At 49.2% G+C, this 11,539-nt stretch overlaps 2 protein-coding genes across 2 annotated transcripts; one reads left to right on the top strand and one right to left on the bottom strand.

Moving 5' to 3' along the window:
* Positions 1-377: 377 nt before the first annotated feature.
* LOC123443045 (ABC transporter C family member 3-like) lies at positions 378-6,416 on the top strand. The gene is made up of 10 exons (XM_045119273.1): positions 378-2,798; positions 2,870-2,956; positions 3,040-3,669; positions 3,755-3,919; positions 4,000-4,294; positions 4,398-4,612; positions 4,826-5,131; positions 5,363-5,426; positions 5,599-5,838; positions 5,949-6,416. The coding sequence occupies exons 1-10, from the start codon at positions 399-401 to the stop codon at positions 6,050-6,052; spliced, it is 4,506 nt and encodes a 1,501-aa protein (XP_044975208.1). The 5' UTR covers positions 378-398; the 3' UTR covers positions 6,053-6,416.
* A 588-nt stretch (positions 6,417-7,004) lies between these two features.
* LOC123443046 (transcription factor HY5-like) lies at positions 7,005-8,332 on the bottom strand. Its single transcript, XM_045119274.1, has 3 exons — positions 7,913-8,332; positions 7,460-7,797; positions 7,005-7,353 (listed from the first exon to the last, which is right to left on the bottom strand). The coding sequence occupies exons 1-3, from the start codon at positions 8,028-8,030 to the stop codon at positions 7,249-7,251; spliced, it is 561 nt and encodes a 186-aa protein (XP_044975209.1). The 5' UTR covers positions 8,031-8,332; the 3' UTR covers positions 7,005-7,248.
* Positions 8,333-11,539: the final 3,207 nt, after the last annotated feature.

Raw genomic sequence — 11,539 nt, 5'->3', positions numbered from 1 at the left:
TAAACTAACCAGATACTCGGGGCGAGTCAAAAACCCAGCCGGCCGTGCCGGGATTCTGCAGTTGTTACGATCGCTCCGGGGCACCGCCACCACCAAAACCCCAATTTATTCACCTCTCTCCCACACCTTTCTCCTCCATCCTTGGCTGGCTCCCCCTTCTCCCCTCCGTCGCAACCCGCCCGGGTGGCCGCGCGCGGTCGCGGTGAAACGTGGGCGCTGGTGTCCTCGAGGTGCCTTGGACCCCAAGGACCCGAGCCGCGCCGCAGCCGCAGCCGCAGCCGCCCCGTCGCCGTCACGACGACTCTTCCCCGCGCCCGCCACGCACGTGCCGCAGCCCCGCCTATACAACCCCAGCCCGCCCGCTCCGGCGCTTCACTCACTCAGCCCGCGCCCATCCCATGCCCACTGCGGCGTCGTCGTCGCCTTTCGCGGCAGCGATGGCGGGCCAGCACCAGCCGGCCCTCCCCGTCTTCCTGCGTCCGGCGCTCCTCCACGGCCTCGGCGCCGGGGCCCACCTCCTGCTCGCGCTCGCCGTCGCGGCCCGCCTCCTCTTCGCCGCCGGCCCCCGCGGCAAGGAACCAGCGGCCGCAGCAGGGAGAGGCAGCGGCGCCGGGTTCCGGTGGGGCCGGTTCGCGGTGCGCGCCACGTGGGCTCTGGCGGCCTTCGAGGTCTTCCTCGGCGCCTACTCGCTCGTCTCGTGGTACCTCGACAACAGCGGCGGCGGCAGCGGGGCCGGGTGGGGGCCGCCCGACGCCGTGGCCGACCAGGCGGACGCCGCGGCGCGCGCAGTGGCGTGGCTGCTGCTCGCGGCCTACCTGCAGCTCCAGTACCGCGGCCGCGGGGAGGAGCGGTTCGCCGCGCCGCTCAAGCTCTGGTGGGCGCTATTCATGCTCCTCTCCGCCCTCGCCCTCGCCGTCCACGCTGCCACGAGTCTCTCCTACGGGCTCCCCGTGCCCGCGCTTCCGTGGGCGCGCGACGCCGTTGAGGTCCTAGCAGCCGTGGCGCTAGTAGTCGCCGGGTTCTCGGCCAAGACGACGGGCGGCTCTGCTTCTGAGGAACCTCTGCTCAACGGCGCGAGCGAGGGCCGCAGCGACGACACCGTCGATGCTTCCATCTTCACGAGCGCCGGCTTCCTCAGCGTCCTCACCTTCTCCTGGATGGGCCCCCTGCTCGCCGTCGGCTACAGGAAGACCCTCGGCCTCGACGACGTCCCTGACCTTGATCACGGCGACAGCGTGGCCGGCCTGCTCCCCTTGTTTAAGAAGAACCTGGAGGCACTCGCCGGCGATGGCTCTGGCCCCAAGTTCACCGCGTTCAAGCTCACCAGGGCCCTTGTGCGCACTGTGTGGTGGCACATCGCGGTGACCTCGCTCTACGCGCTCATCTACAACTTGGCCACCTATGTTGGCCCATACCTCATTGACTCCCTGGTGCAGTACCTCAACGGCGACGAGAGGTACGCCAGCAAGGGGAAGCTCCTTGTTGTCACATTCATCGTAGCCAAGGTGTTTGAGTGCTTGTCACAACGGCACTGGTTCTTCCGGCTACAGCAAGCCGGGATACGTGCTCGGTCCGCGCTTGTCTCCGTCGTGTACCAGAAGGGGCTCTCTCTGTCCAGCAGCTCCAGACAGAGCCGCACGAGCGGCGAGATGATAAACATCATCAGCGTGGATGCCGACCGAGTCGGCCTCTTCTCATGGTACATGCACGATCTCTGGTTGGTACCACTCCAAGTAGGCATGGCACTGTTCATCTTGTACTCCACCCTCGGGGCAGCCTCACTTGCAGCGCTCGGTGCCACCATTGTGGTCATGCTTGCAAATGTGCCTCCGATGCGAATGCAGGAGAAGTTCCAGCAGAAGCTGATGGACTGCAAGGATGTCAGGATGAAGGCGACATCTGAGATCCTGCGCAACATGAGGATTCTTAAATTGCAGGGGTGGGAAATGAAGTTCTTGTCCAAGATCATTGACCTCAGGACCACAGAGACAAGCTGGCTCAAGAAGTACCTTTACACGTCGACCGCGGCCACCTTCGTGTTCTGGGGTGCCCCGACCTTCGTCGCTGTGGTAACCTTCGGAACTTGCATGATCTTAGGGATACCATTGGAGTCAGGGAAGGTGCTGTCTGCATTGGCCACATTCCGGGTGCTTCAAGAACCAATATACAACCTTCCTGACACAATCTCAATGATGATTCAGACCAAGGTGTCTCTTGACAGGATAGCATCTTTCCTATGCCTTGAGGAGTTGCCGACGGATGCTGTGGACAGGCTACCAAGTGGTAGCTCTAATGTTGCAATTGAGGTCAGCAATGGGTGCTTCTCCTGGGACGGCTCACCTGAGCTGCCAACGCTGAAGGACCTGAATTTTCAAGCTCAGCAAGGCATGCGTGTTGCAGTCTGTGGGACGGTAGGCTCTGGAAAATCAAGCTTGCTCTCTTGCATTCTTGGTGAGGTGCCAAAGCTATCAGGAGAGGTCAAGACTTGCGGAACAATGGCATATGTCAGCCAGACGGCATGGATACAGAGTGGCAAAATTCAGGACAACATACTCTTCGGCAAGGAGATGGACTGTGAGAAATATGACAGGGTCCTTGAGTGGTGTTCGCTGAAGAAAGACTTGGAGATCTTGCCATTCGGTGACAAGACAGTCATTGGAGAGCGAGGCATAAATCTTAGCGGCGGGCAGAAGCAAAGGATTCAGATAGCCCGAGCTTTGTATCAGGATGCTGACATCTATTTGTTCGATGATCCATTCAGCGCAGTCGATGCTCATACAGGATCCCACCTTTTCAAGGTAATAATACATTCTTTTTTTGTTCAATAGGAATTTGAGAACACGTTGCTTAAGGTTTCTTCCATTTGCAGGAATGCTTGCTTGGGGCTTTGGCTTCAAAGACGGTGGTTTATGTCACTCACCAGATTGAATTCCTGCCTGCAGCTGATCTTATTCTGGTGAGAATTTTATTGGCAAATGTTTCATGTAAGTTTTATTGCATAAATTGTTCGGTTCTCCTTATAAGATAATTCTAATGTAGGTAATGAAAGGTGGAAGAATAGCACAAGCAGGCAAATACAGCGATATACTTGGTTCAGGGGAAGAGCTAATGGAGCTGGTTGGTGCTCACCAAGATGCTCTCACAGCATTGGATGTGATTGATGTTGCTAACGGAGGCAGTGAGACAATCTCTTTAAGCCTATCCAGGTCAGTGTCATCAGCTGAAGAGAAAGATAGACAAAATGGCAACGACGATGGTGACAAGGTCCAGAGTGGGCAGCTGGTGCAGGAAGAAGAAAGGGAAAAAGGCAGGGTGGGGTTTTGGGTCTACTGGAAGTACCTCACATTGGCTTACGGCGGAGCTCTCGTACCATTTGTGTTGATAGCACAGCTACTTTTCCAAGTACTTCAGATTGCTAGCAATTACTGGATGGCTTGGGCTTCTCCTGTGTCAAAAGACGCTAAGCCTCCAGTGAGCACGTCGACACTGATCTATGTCTTTGTGGCATTGGCTGTTGCAAGTTCGCTGTGCATCCTCATAAGGGCACTGTTTCTTGTGACAGCTGCATACAAAACAGCAACTCTGTTGTTCAACAAGATGCATATGGCCATATTCAGAGCTCCTATGTCTTTCTTCGATTCCACTCCAAGTGGGCGCATCTTGAATAGAGTAAGTCATTTGCATCTCCTCGGATTTCCTAGGAAGTTTGATTTGTTTACTTCGATTATTGCTCACTCAAGATTGAACTGTTTAGGCTTCAACTGATCAAAGCGAAGTGGATACAAACATTGCTTACCAGATGGGTTCTGTTGCGTTTTCCATCATACAACTAGTTGGAATTATTGCGGTGATGTCTCAGGTAGCATGGCAGGTGTTTGTTGTATTCGTTCCTGTGATCAGTATCTGCTTCGGCTACCAGGTAATTTAATTTATTTAATGCTTATCGTTATGTTGTTTTAACTGCAAGATCAGCACCTTATTACATCTATCATCTTGCAGCGCTACTACATTGAGACGGCCAGAGAGCTCCAAAGGCTGGTAGGGGTTTGCAAGGCTCCTATCATACAACATTTTGCTGAATCAATTACTGGATCAACCACCATCAGAAGTTTTGGCAAAGAGAATCAGTTTGTATCAACTAATAGCCATCTAATGGATGCCTACTCTCGACCGAAATTCTACAATGCTGCAGCAATGGAGTGGCTTTGTTTCCGCTTGGATACACTGTCGTCATTTACATTTGCATTCGCTTTGGTATTTCTGATCAGTCTACCAACTGGTATCATCGATCCAGGTTAGAATGTTACTAGTTCAGAACAATATTTATACCGAGTAATGGTAGCAGATTAGACATGTCTCGATATGGGCTTGCAACTAAATCTACATCCTGCTTTCAGGCATTGCTGGTCTCGCGGTCACATATGGGCTTAACTTAAACATGCTGCAAGCATGGGTTGTGTGGAGCATGTGCAATTTGGAGAACAAAATCATATCAGTAGAAAGAATTCTGCAATACATAAGCATTCCTGAAGAGCCCCCACTTTCAATGTCAGAAAATAAGTTGCCCCATAACTGGCCGTCAGAGGGAGAAATTCAGCTTCGTGACGTCCATGTAAGTACTCTTTCCTTTTTCCTCCTGTTCAATTATGTTCTCCTTTTCTTTTACCCTGTTGTTGTGCAGAAATTTCATATTTTTACCATTGTGAGTGAACTATTAGAAATTCAGTCTGATGGGAAACGAATTGTAAATCCAGCTTTTTGTCAAATGAGAAACAACCAATTTATTCTAGATAGTGCAGATCCTTGACTTGTCAAATTTATGCAGGTGAGATATGCTCCACAACTACCATTTGTTCTGAAGGGCCTTAACGTCACTTTTCCTGGAGGCATGAAGACTGGCATTGTTGGAAGGACAGGAAGTGGTAAATCAACACTCATACAGGCCCTTTTCCGTATTGTCGAGCCTACCGTCGGTCAGATACTGGTAGATGGTGTTGACATCTGCACCATCGGGCTGCATGATCTGAGATCTAGACTTAGCATCATTCCACAAGATCCAACGATGTTTGAGGGAACTGTGAGGAGTAACCTTGACCCTCTTAACGAGTACAATGACGATCAAATATGGGAGGTAGTTTTGCTTTCACATGCTTCATTTCTTGTCAGTCGTCAAATACTTCCATAGTATCCCTCCGTCCCAAAAAATTTGTCTTAGGTTTGTCTAGAAATAAATGTATCTAAATGCTAAAACATGACTAGATACATTCATATCTAGACAAATCTAAGACAAGAATTTTGGGACGGAGGGAGTAGTCGTGAACCTGTTGTTAAGTTGTAGTCTGAATCTGTTGCTCCATTTCAGGCCTTGGATAACTGTCAGCTGGGAGATGAGGTCAGGAAGAAGGAGCTGAAACTTGACTCACCAGGTCTGATATGTGAAATGTTTATTTTCAGTCATGCAGTTGAAAAGTCTGAAACTTAATTTGCTCATCTTTTGCACACTTCCCAATATCAGCTCTTCTCTTCCAAGATTTGAAAACTATATAACATGTGTCACTGCTTCTGTAAACTAAAAAATCATGTTATTTTCCCTTGCAGTGATCGAGAACGGAGAGAACTGGAGCGTGGGCCAGCGCCAGCTTGTCTGTCTTGGAAGGGTGATCCTGAAACGGACCAAGATACTTGTTCTGGACGAGGCCACTGCTTCAGTGGATACCGCGACAGACAACATGATTCAGAAAACACTACGCGAGAATTTCTCGGAGGCGACGGTCATCACGATTGCGCATCGAATCACCTCGGTCCTTGACAGCGACATGGTCTTGCTCCTCGACAACGGTCAGCCATCAGCCCTTCAAAACAAACCGCAATCGCGCCTTGTTAATTCTTCTAACCCCATGTGCTTGGCATATCTGTTGGTCTGACAAACACCGTGCTAACCTATGCAGGTGTGGCCGTGGAGCGTGACACGCCAGCCAAGCTGCTGGAGAACAAATCGTCTCTCTTCTCAAAGCTCGTAGCAGAGTACACGATGAGAGCGACGCATACATAGCCAACGAGTAGATCCTCCAGGCATTCTTCCATGCCGTTGAGGCTTCCTGAATGAGTCTGGCCGTCGATAATGCCGAAAAATTACTGGTAGATGTGATGTGAAGTACTCTCGATCTACCACGGTGTTGGTGCTACTAATACTCGCACGGTAACTTCACATGTTTTGAAGGATAAAGCTGAAAAAGTGGTTGAAAGTTTAGTGTTTGAAGAAAGTAGTTAGTTAAGGATAGAAAAAACTGAACCCTGGTAGTAGCCACTTACTTTACGGCGGACCATACACGCGGAAAAAGTTTTGGGACTTGGTAATTTGATGTGCTGTCTGATGCCCGGATAAATAAATGAAGTGGTTCAGTTTAGCACTGTTATACCAGGGGCCCCTCCCTGACTGTTCCAGTTTGATATTGTGGTTCTGTGTTGGGTTGGGTACAAGAATGCCAAGCATGAACAGAACAGTCGTTACGTGTTCTTGTAAATTCTTCATTTTTGCCCCCTCTGCGTATTGCAAGTCACAGCTATATGTGAAGGCTGTGTTTTATTTGTAAAAGAAGTACATATTCCTCACTGTGCATGTTGATGTTATCCACCACGCAATTGTGAATCATATAGCTCCTCAGCTGTTCTGAATTCAGTGGTGAATTCGTCAGTGATGGCTTGCATTTTCAGGACAGCTTTTCTTTGACTAAGCACAGTGAGCGCCTTTGGCTGATTCGTTTCTTTCTAACCTTTTTGTCTATGATGAAAGTTCAGCAAATAATACAAATTATGCTGTTTCTCATCAGCTGCTGTACTCCGACTCTCTAGGCGGCCATGCCTACTTCGGCTTCAGGAGATAAATATGAATTCGAACTGAAATCCATCTTTTGAAGCTCTTTTCCTGCGCTTTCCAACACAGTTTCAGCGACCAGGTTTGCGAAGAAGCCGATTGCAGTACTGGAGAAGAGAAGAGAAGGCAGTACAATACACAACCAATGTTCACATAGATCAACCTCGCTAACACCAAGCTACAATGGACATGGTACACACAACAGTGACAGTGAGACATCCTTCTCAGCAAACCGTGAAAAAAAAAGGTGCAAAAGACAATACGAGCGTCAAACTGCGGCGGCAAACAACAACAGCAGTGTTCCTAACAATGGTCAGATGAGCAGGCGTTCGGTTCCTAGCAAGCAGCAACCATGGTCGCAGCTCTTACTACTACTAGCTCTTGCCGAAGTGGTGGTGGTGCTTCTTGACGCCGTCTCCCCCCTTGCCGCCGCCGCCGCTCGGCTTCTTCCCGGCGTGCGCCGTCGTGTTCTTGAGTATCTGCACGCAAGGAGACATGCAAAGATTCAGTCAGGATCGCCATGGCCGCTGAGAGTGAGACAATTCTGGTGGGAGGATCTGGGCTAGGCTGGATATGGTATGGTACCTGGCGGAGCGTGTTGTTCTCGTTCTGGAGGGTGGAGACCTTCTGCTCGAGCTCGGCATTGCGGAGCTCGAGGTCCTTGGCCTTGACCTCCAGCTCCGTCATGTAGGCCTTCTTCCGCTCCCGGGCCTGCTGCGCCGACACGCGGTTCCGCAGCAGCCGCTTCAGCCGGTTCTGCTCCTTGTCCCCGGCGGCGCGCCCGCGCTTCTTCCCCGCCGGGGCCTGCCCTCCCCCCGCCGCCGCCAGCTGCAGCTGCTTGCCGTCCCCCGCGCCGGACGACGCCGACCCGCCGCCGCCGCCCATCTCCGGCACCCGCCGTATCTCCTCGTCGCTCTCCGCGCCTGCCACCACACGCACACACACAACGTAGACACGCGTCGTCAGTCAGCGTCTCCAGCCGGATTCAGTCAGCGGAGCAAGGGAGCGGGGTGGACGGAGAGAGGGTGGGTAGGGTACCTCCTTCCTTGAGGTTGTTGGGGCCGGAGCTGGAGGAGCGGTCGCTGCTGGACGGCAGCGAGCTGGTGGTGCTCGTCTTGGCCTGCTGCTTATCCTGCTCCTGCTCCTGCGCCGCCATCGCTCCTCCCCGCGTCCTCCTCAAGCTCCAAGAACAGACGCAGATCGAGCTAGATCTCCCTGAATCTCCCGCCTCGCCACCACCTTGCTGCCGCCGCCGCCGCCGCTCCGACGAGAAAAGAAAAACAAATCCTGACACTGCCGAGAACGAAGGAGGGAAAAAAACACAGATGCAGATCGGACGAGAGGGAGGGAGACACGGGAAGGGAACGGGGAGGAGAGAGAAAGGGAGGCCGGCCGCGTGCGGGGGTCAGGTCAGGTCAGAGACTGGGGAGAGAGAAAGAGGGGGAGGGAGAAATGGCGAGGCGAGGTCGGGCGGGTCGGTGGGGGCTTTCGGATGAGACGCGATCCCCGCCGTGCACGGCACACCCATCGGACGGCGGCGGCGCGGGGAGCGTGGCGCTGCGTGGCGCCATGAACGCGCCCGCCGCATCTGACGGTGGCCGCCTCGGGAGCGTGGCCGCGCGCCCGTCCATCCGATCCCATTCCCCACGCCTGCCTTCCTTCCTTCCTTCCTTTTTTTCTTTTTCCGTTCGTTCGAGACAAAACCCAACACGTGACAAATCTCGAGCCGCTTTGCTTTTTTTGCCACAGGACCCGGCTGCGCTGCATATTCGCAGAATAACGTACGTGACGCGTGGGAGAGCACACGGCTGGCGGGAATGATGCTATTTGCGTGCGTTTTGTGGACTCGGCCTAACCCGCTTTCTCGTCACCGTGTGAATCCCGCATACGACGTGACGGAGGAAGAAAAGGAGTCGGTGTCGTTTTTATCGCTTTTGTGAAACGCATGCATGTGGGTGTTTGATCTGTCTGAAGCGATGAAGGAACATTTCGAGGTTTTTGTGTTGATCCGATGTTTAAGGCCAAAATCATGAATTTAGCAAATATGCTGCGAGAGATAACGATTCTTAGGGATAGGAGTGTGGCGGCAATATAATGTGTAAATATGGTATTTCGCAAAAAAATGGATAAGCTGTTGGGGAACCGTCCTCACCCTGCAAGTGATCCTTCAGCTCGTTGAAGATGGCATCGACATCGTGACAGATGCGGTTGTAGATCACGTTGTTCCTCGACTTTTAGATAACCCAAAAGAACGATAGCGGCGCGGATGATACCATGACGTAGCAAAGATGACGACAATATAAGGCGAATTACTACTCTTTTCGTTCGAAATTATTTATCGCACAAATAAATAAAGATAAATATATCTAAAACTAAAATACATCTAAATGCATTCATTTTTATAAAAGTATTTTTGAACGGATGAAGTACATAGTATTTATGTCAAAAAAAAATATTACACTCACTCCTATATCTAAATATAGTTTTAGTTCTACATACATTGATTCGCGGCGAGTAAATCGGGAAAGAGGGAGTATAAACAGAAACATCTCATGAAACACGTGCATTGCACATACACATACACTTGAACGTCCAAATGAGGACACCTATTTTTCTTGATGCCCATAACAAGTATGTGAGTTATTATAAAAGATAAAATCTAGTGGCACGTATAACACCAATCCATTATGCATCTCTGCCGGTCTTAATTTCCTTCTTGAGAGGCCATCTAGCTAGTCTAATCTCAAGAGTCTAAGACATGTGACATCCCAATGCATTTTTGAGGCATGTACTTCTCATATCGTATCACAGATAGCCAAAAGCGTTTAGAGCAAAATGTTCTTAATCGGGAAGACCTTTGACTTAATACATGCTCCTCATGACAATCATAAACAATAATTAGGGTGTCCCCTCTTTTAGGCTGGTTGTAACGGTAGTATCATATACTAGTATCATGCATATGATACTAGTCTATGCTACCACATCCGTAATGCATAATATCATATGTTAGTATCATAGGATAGTTCATTTATTGACATGCAAGACACATAGTAGCACATCATTTAATATGATACAGTATCATGATATGATACTCAACCATCTTTTTTTTCATTTAATTTTGTGCCACCTCATCAAAATTGTCTAGTTGACATGAATGATAATACATATGATACTTCCATTACTGGCAACCTAATGCAAGGGAAAGGGTGTCCTCATAGATTATTCATGACAGCATGAAAAATTCAATAATGATAAGGTTGTCCGTAATGGGAGTATCATAGGTAGTATCATGCATGCCAACTAGGCAATTTTGATGAGGTGACATAGAATTAAATGAAGAAAGAGAGGGTTGAGTATTATATCATGATACCGTACCATATTAAATGTTGTGCTATTATGTGTCTTGCATGACAATAAATGAATCATCCTATGATTCTAACATATGATACTATGCATTACGGTTGTTGTATCATACACTAGTATCATATGCATGATACTATCCATTACAACCAGCCTAATAATAAGAAAATTAACGACAGCGTGCCATTCTGTTTGGTCAAAGATCCTTGCTTTCATTCTGAAAATGAAAGCGACTTATTCCTACAATCCGAACCCTCCACACCTTTTCCTTTTAATTAAATTGACTGCATGGATTGATGCATGACCCGCATTGCTTTGACAATCTTGATGCTCCATTATTGTTGCTACCTAAAAGCATCTTCAACAACTTTTGTATATTGGATTATTAAAAACTTTTTATAATAACAGAAGAGAGAAGGTTTACAAAACCAACATGTTTTTTTTGCTTTGATAACCTTTGTATATTGGATTGCTATATTTGCATAAAACATACAATGACATGTGGGGACAGTTTGTCATAGACACATTGCACACCAGCATACGTACATGTATATGTATACTAGCACAACTCACGTCCACCTATACATGCACACACGCGTACACTTACGCACATGCAGCACACACACATGTAGACATACAGCACACACGTACACACACATACACATGCATGCACACACACGCACACGTACACAAAAACACGTACACATGCAACACACACACATGCATGCACACACACGTACACATATACAAAAAACACGTACACATGCAGCACACACACACGTACACATGCAGCACACACACACGTACACATGCAACACACATGCATACACGCACATAAAAAAATACGTACACGCGCACACACAGCGCACGCGCAGCACACACACTAGTACATGGACCCACGTGTCATTGAGAGAAAGTAAGGTTTTAGGAGGGTTGCTAAAAATTTGTAAAGTGGCCTTTGGTTTGGCAAATATGCAAAGTGTGGGTGCAAATATAGCAAGTTTCGTAAAAAAATTTGGTGGGGAACCACTTATACAAAGGCTCTTGGGGAAGGTTTTTTGCCAAGATTTGTAAAATAACAAGTGAGTGCAAATATACAAAGGTTGTTGGAGATGTTGTAAGTACTCATCCCCTCAGCTAATCTGACTTAAGCTTGACCAAAAAATGTAACCAGCCTACATCTTGAGATGCTAATTACAATGCGTCATGAATTTTCGCACATGGGGTGCTTGTCATTACCATTGCAGACGACATAAACAGTGGTAGGATGCACATCTGTCTGGGTAATATACATACCGTAGGTGT

This window comes from Hordeum vulgare, chromosome 3H (assembly GCF_904849725.1).
Source record: "Hordeum vulgare subsp. vulgare chromosome 3H, MorexV3_pseudomolecules_assembly, whole genome shotgun sequence".
NCBI lineage: Eukaryota > Viridiplantae > Streptophyta > Magnoliopsida > Poales > Poaceae > Hordeum > Hordeum vulgare.
The sequence above is the reverse complement of the archived record's forward strand: the minus strand, read 5'-3'. Positions and strand labels throughout refer to the sequence as shown.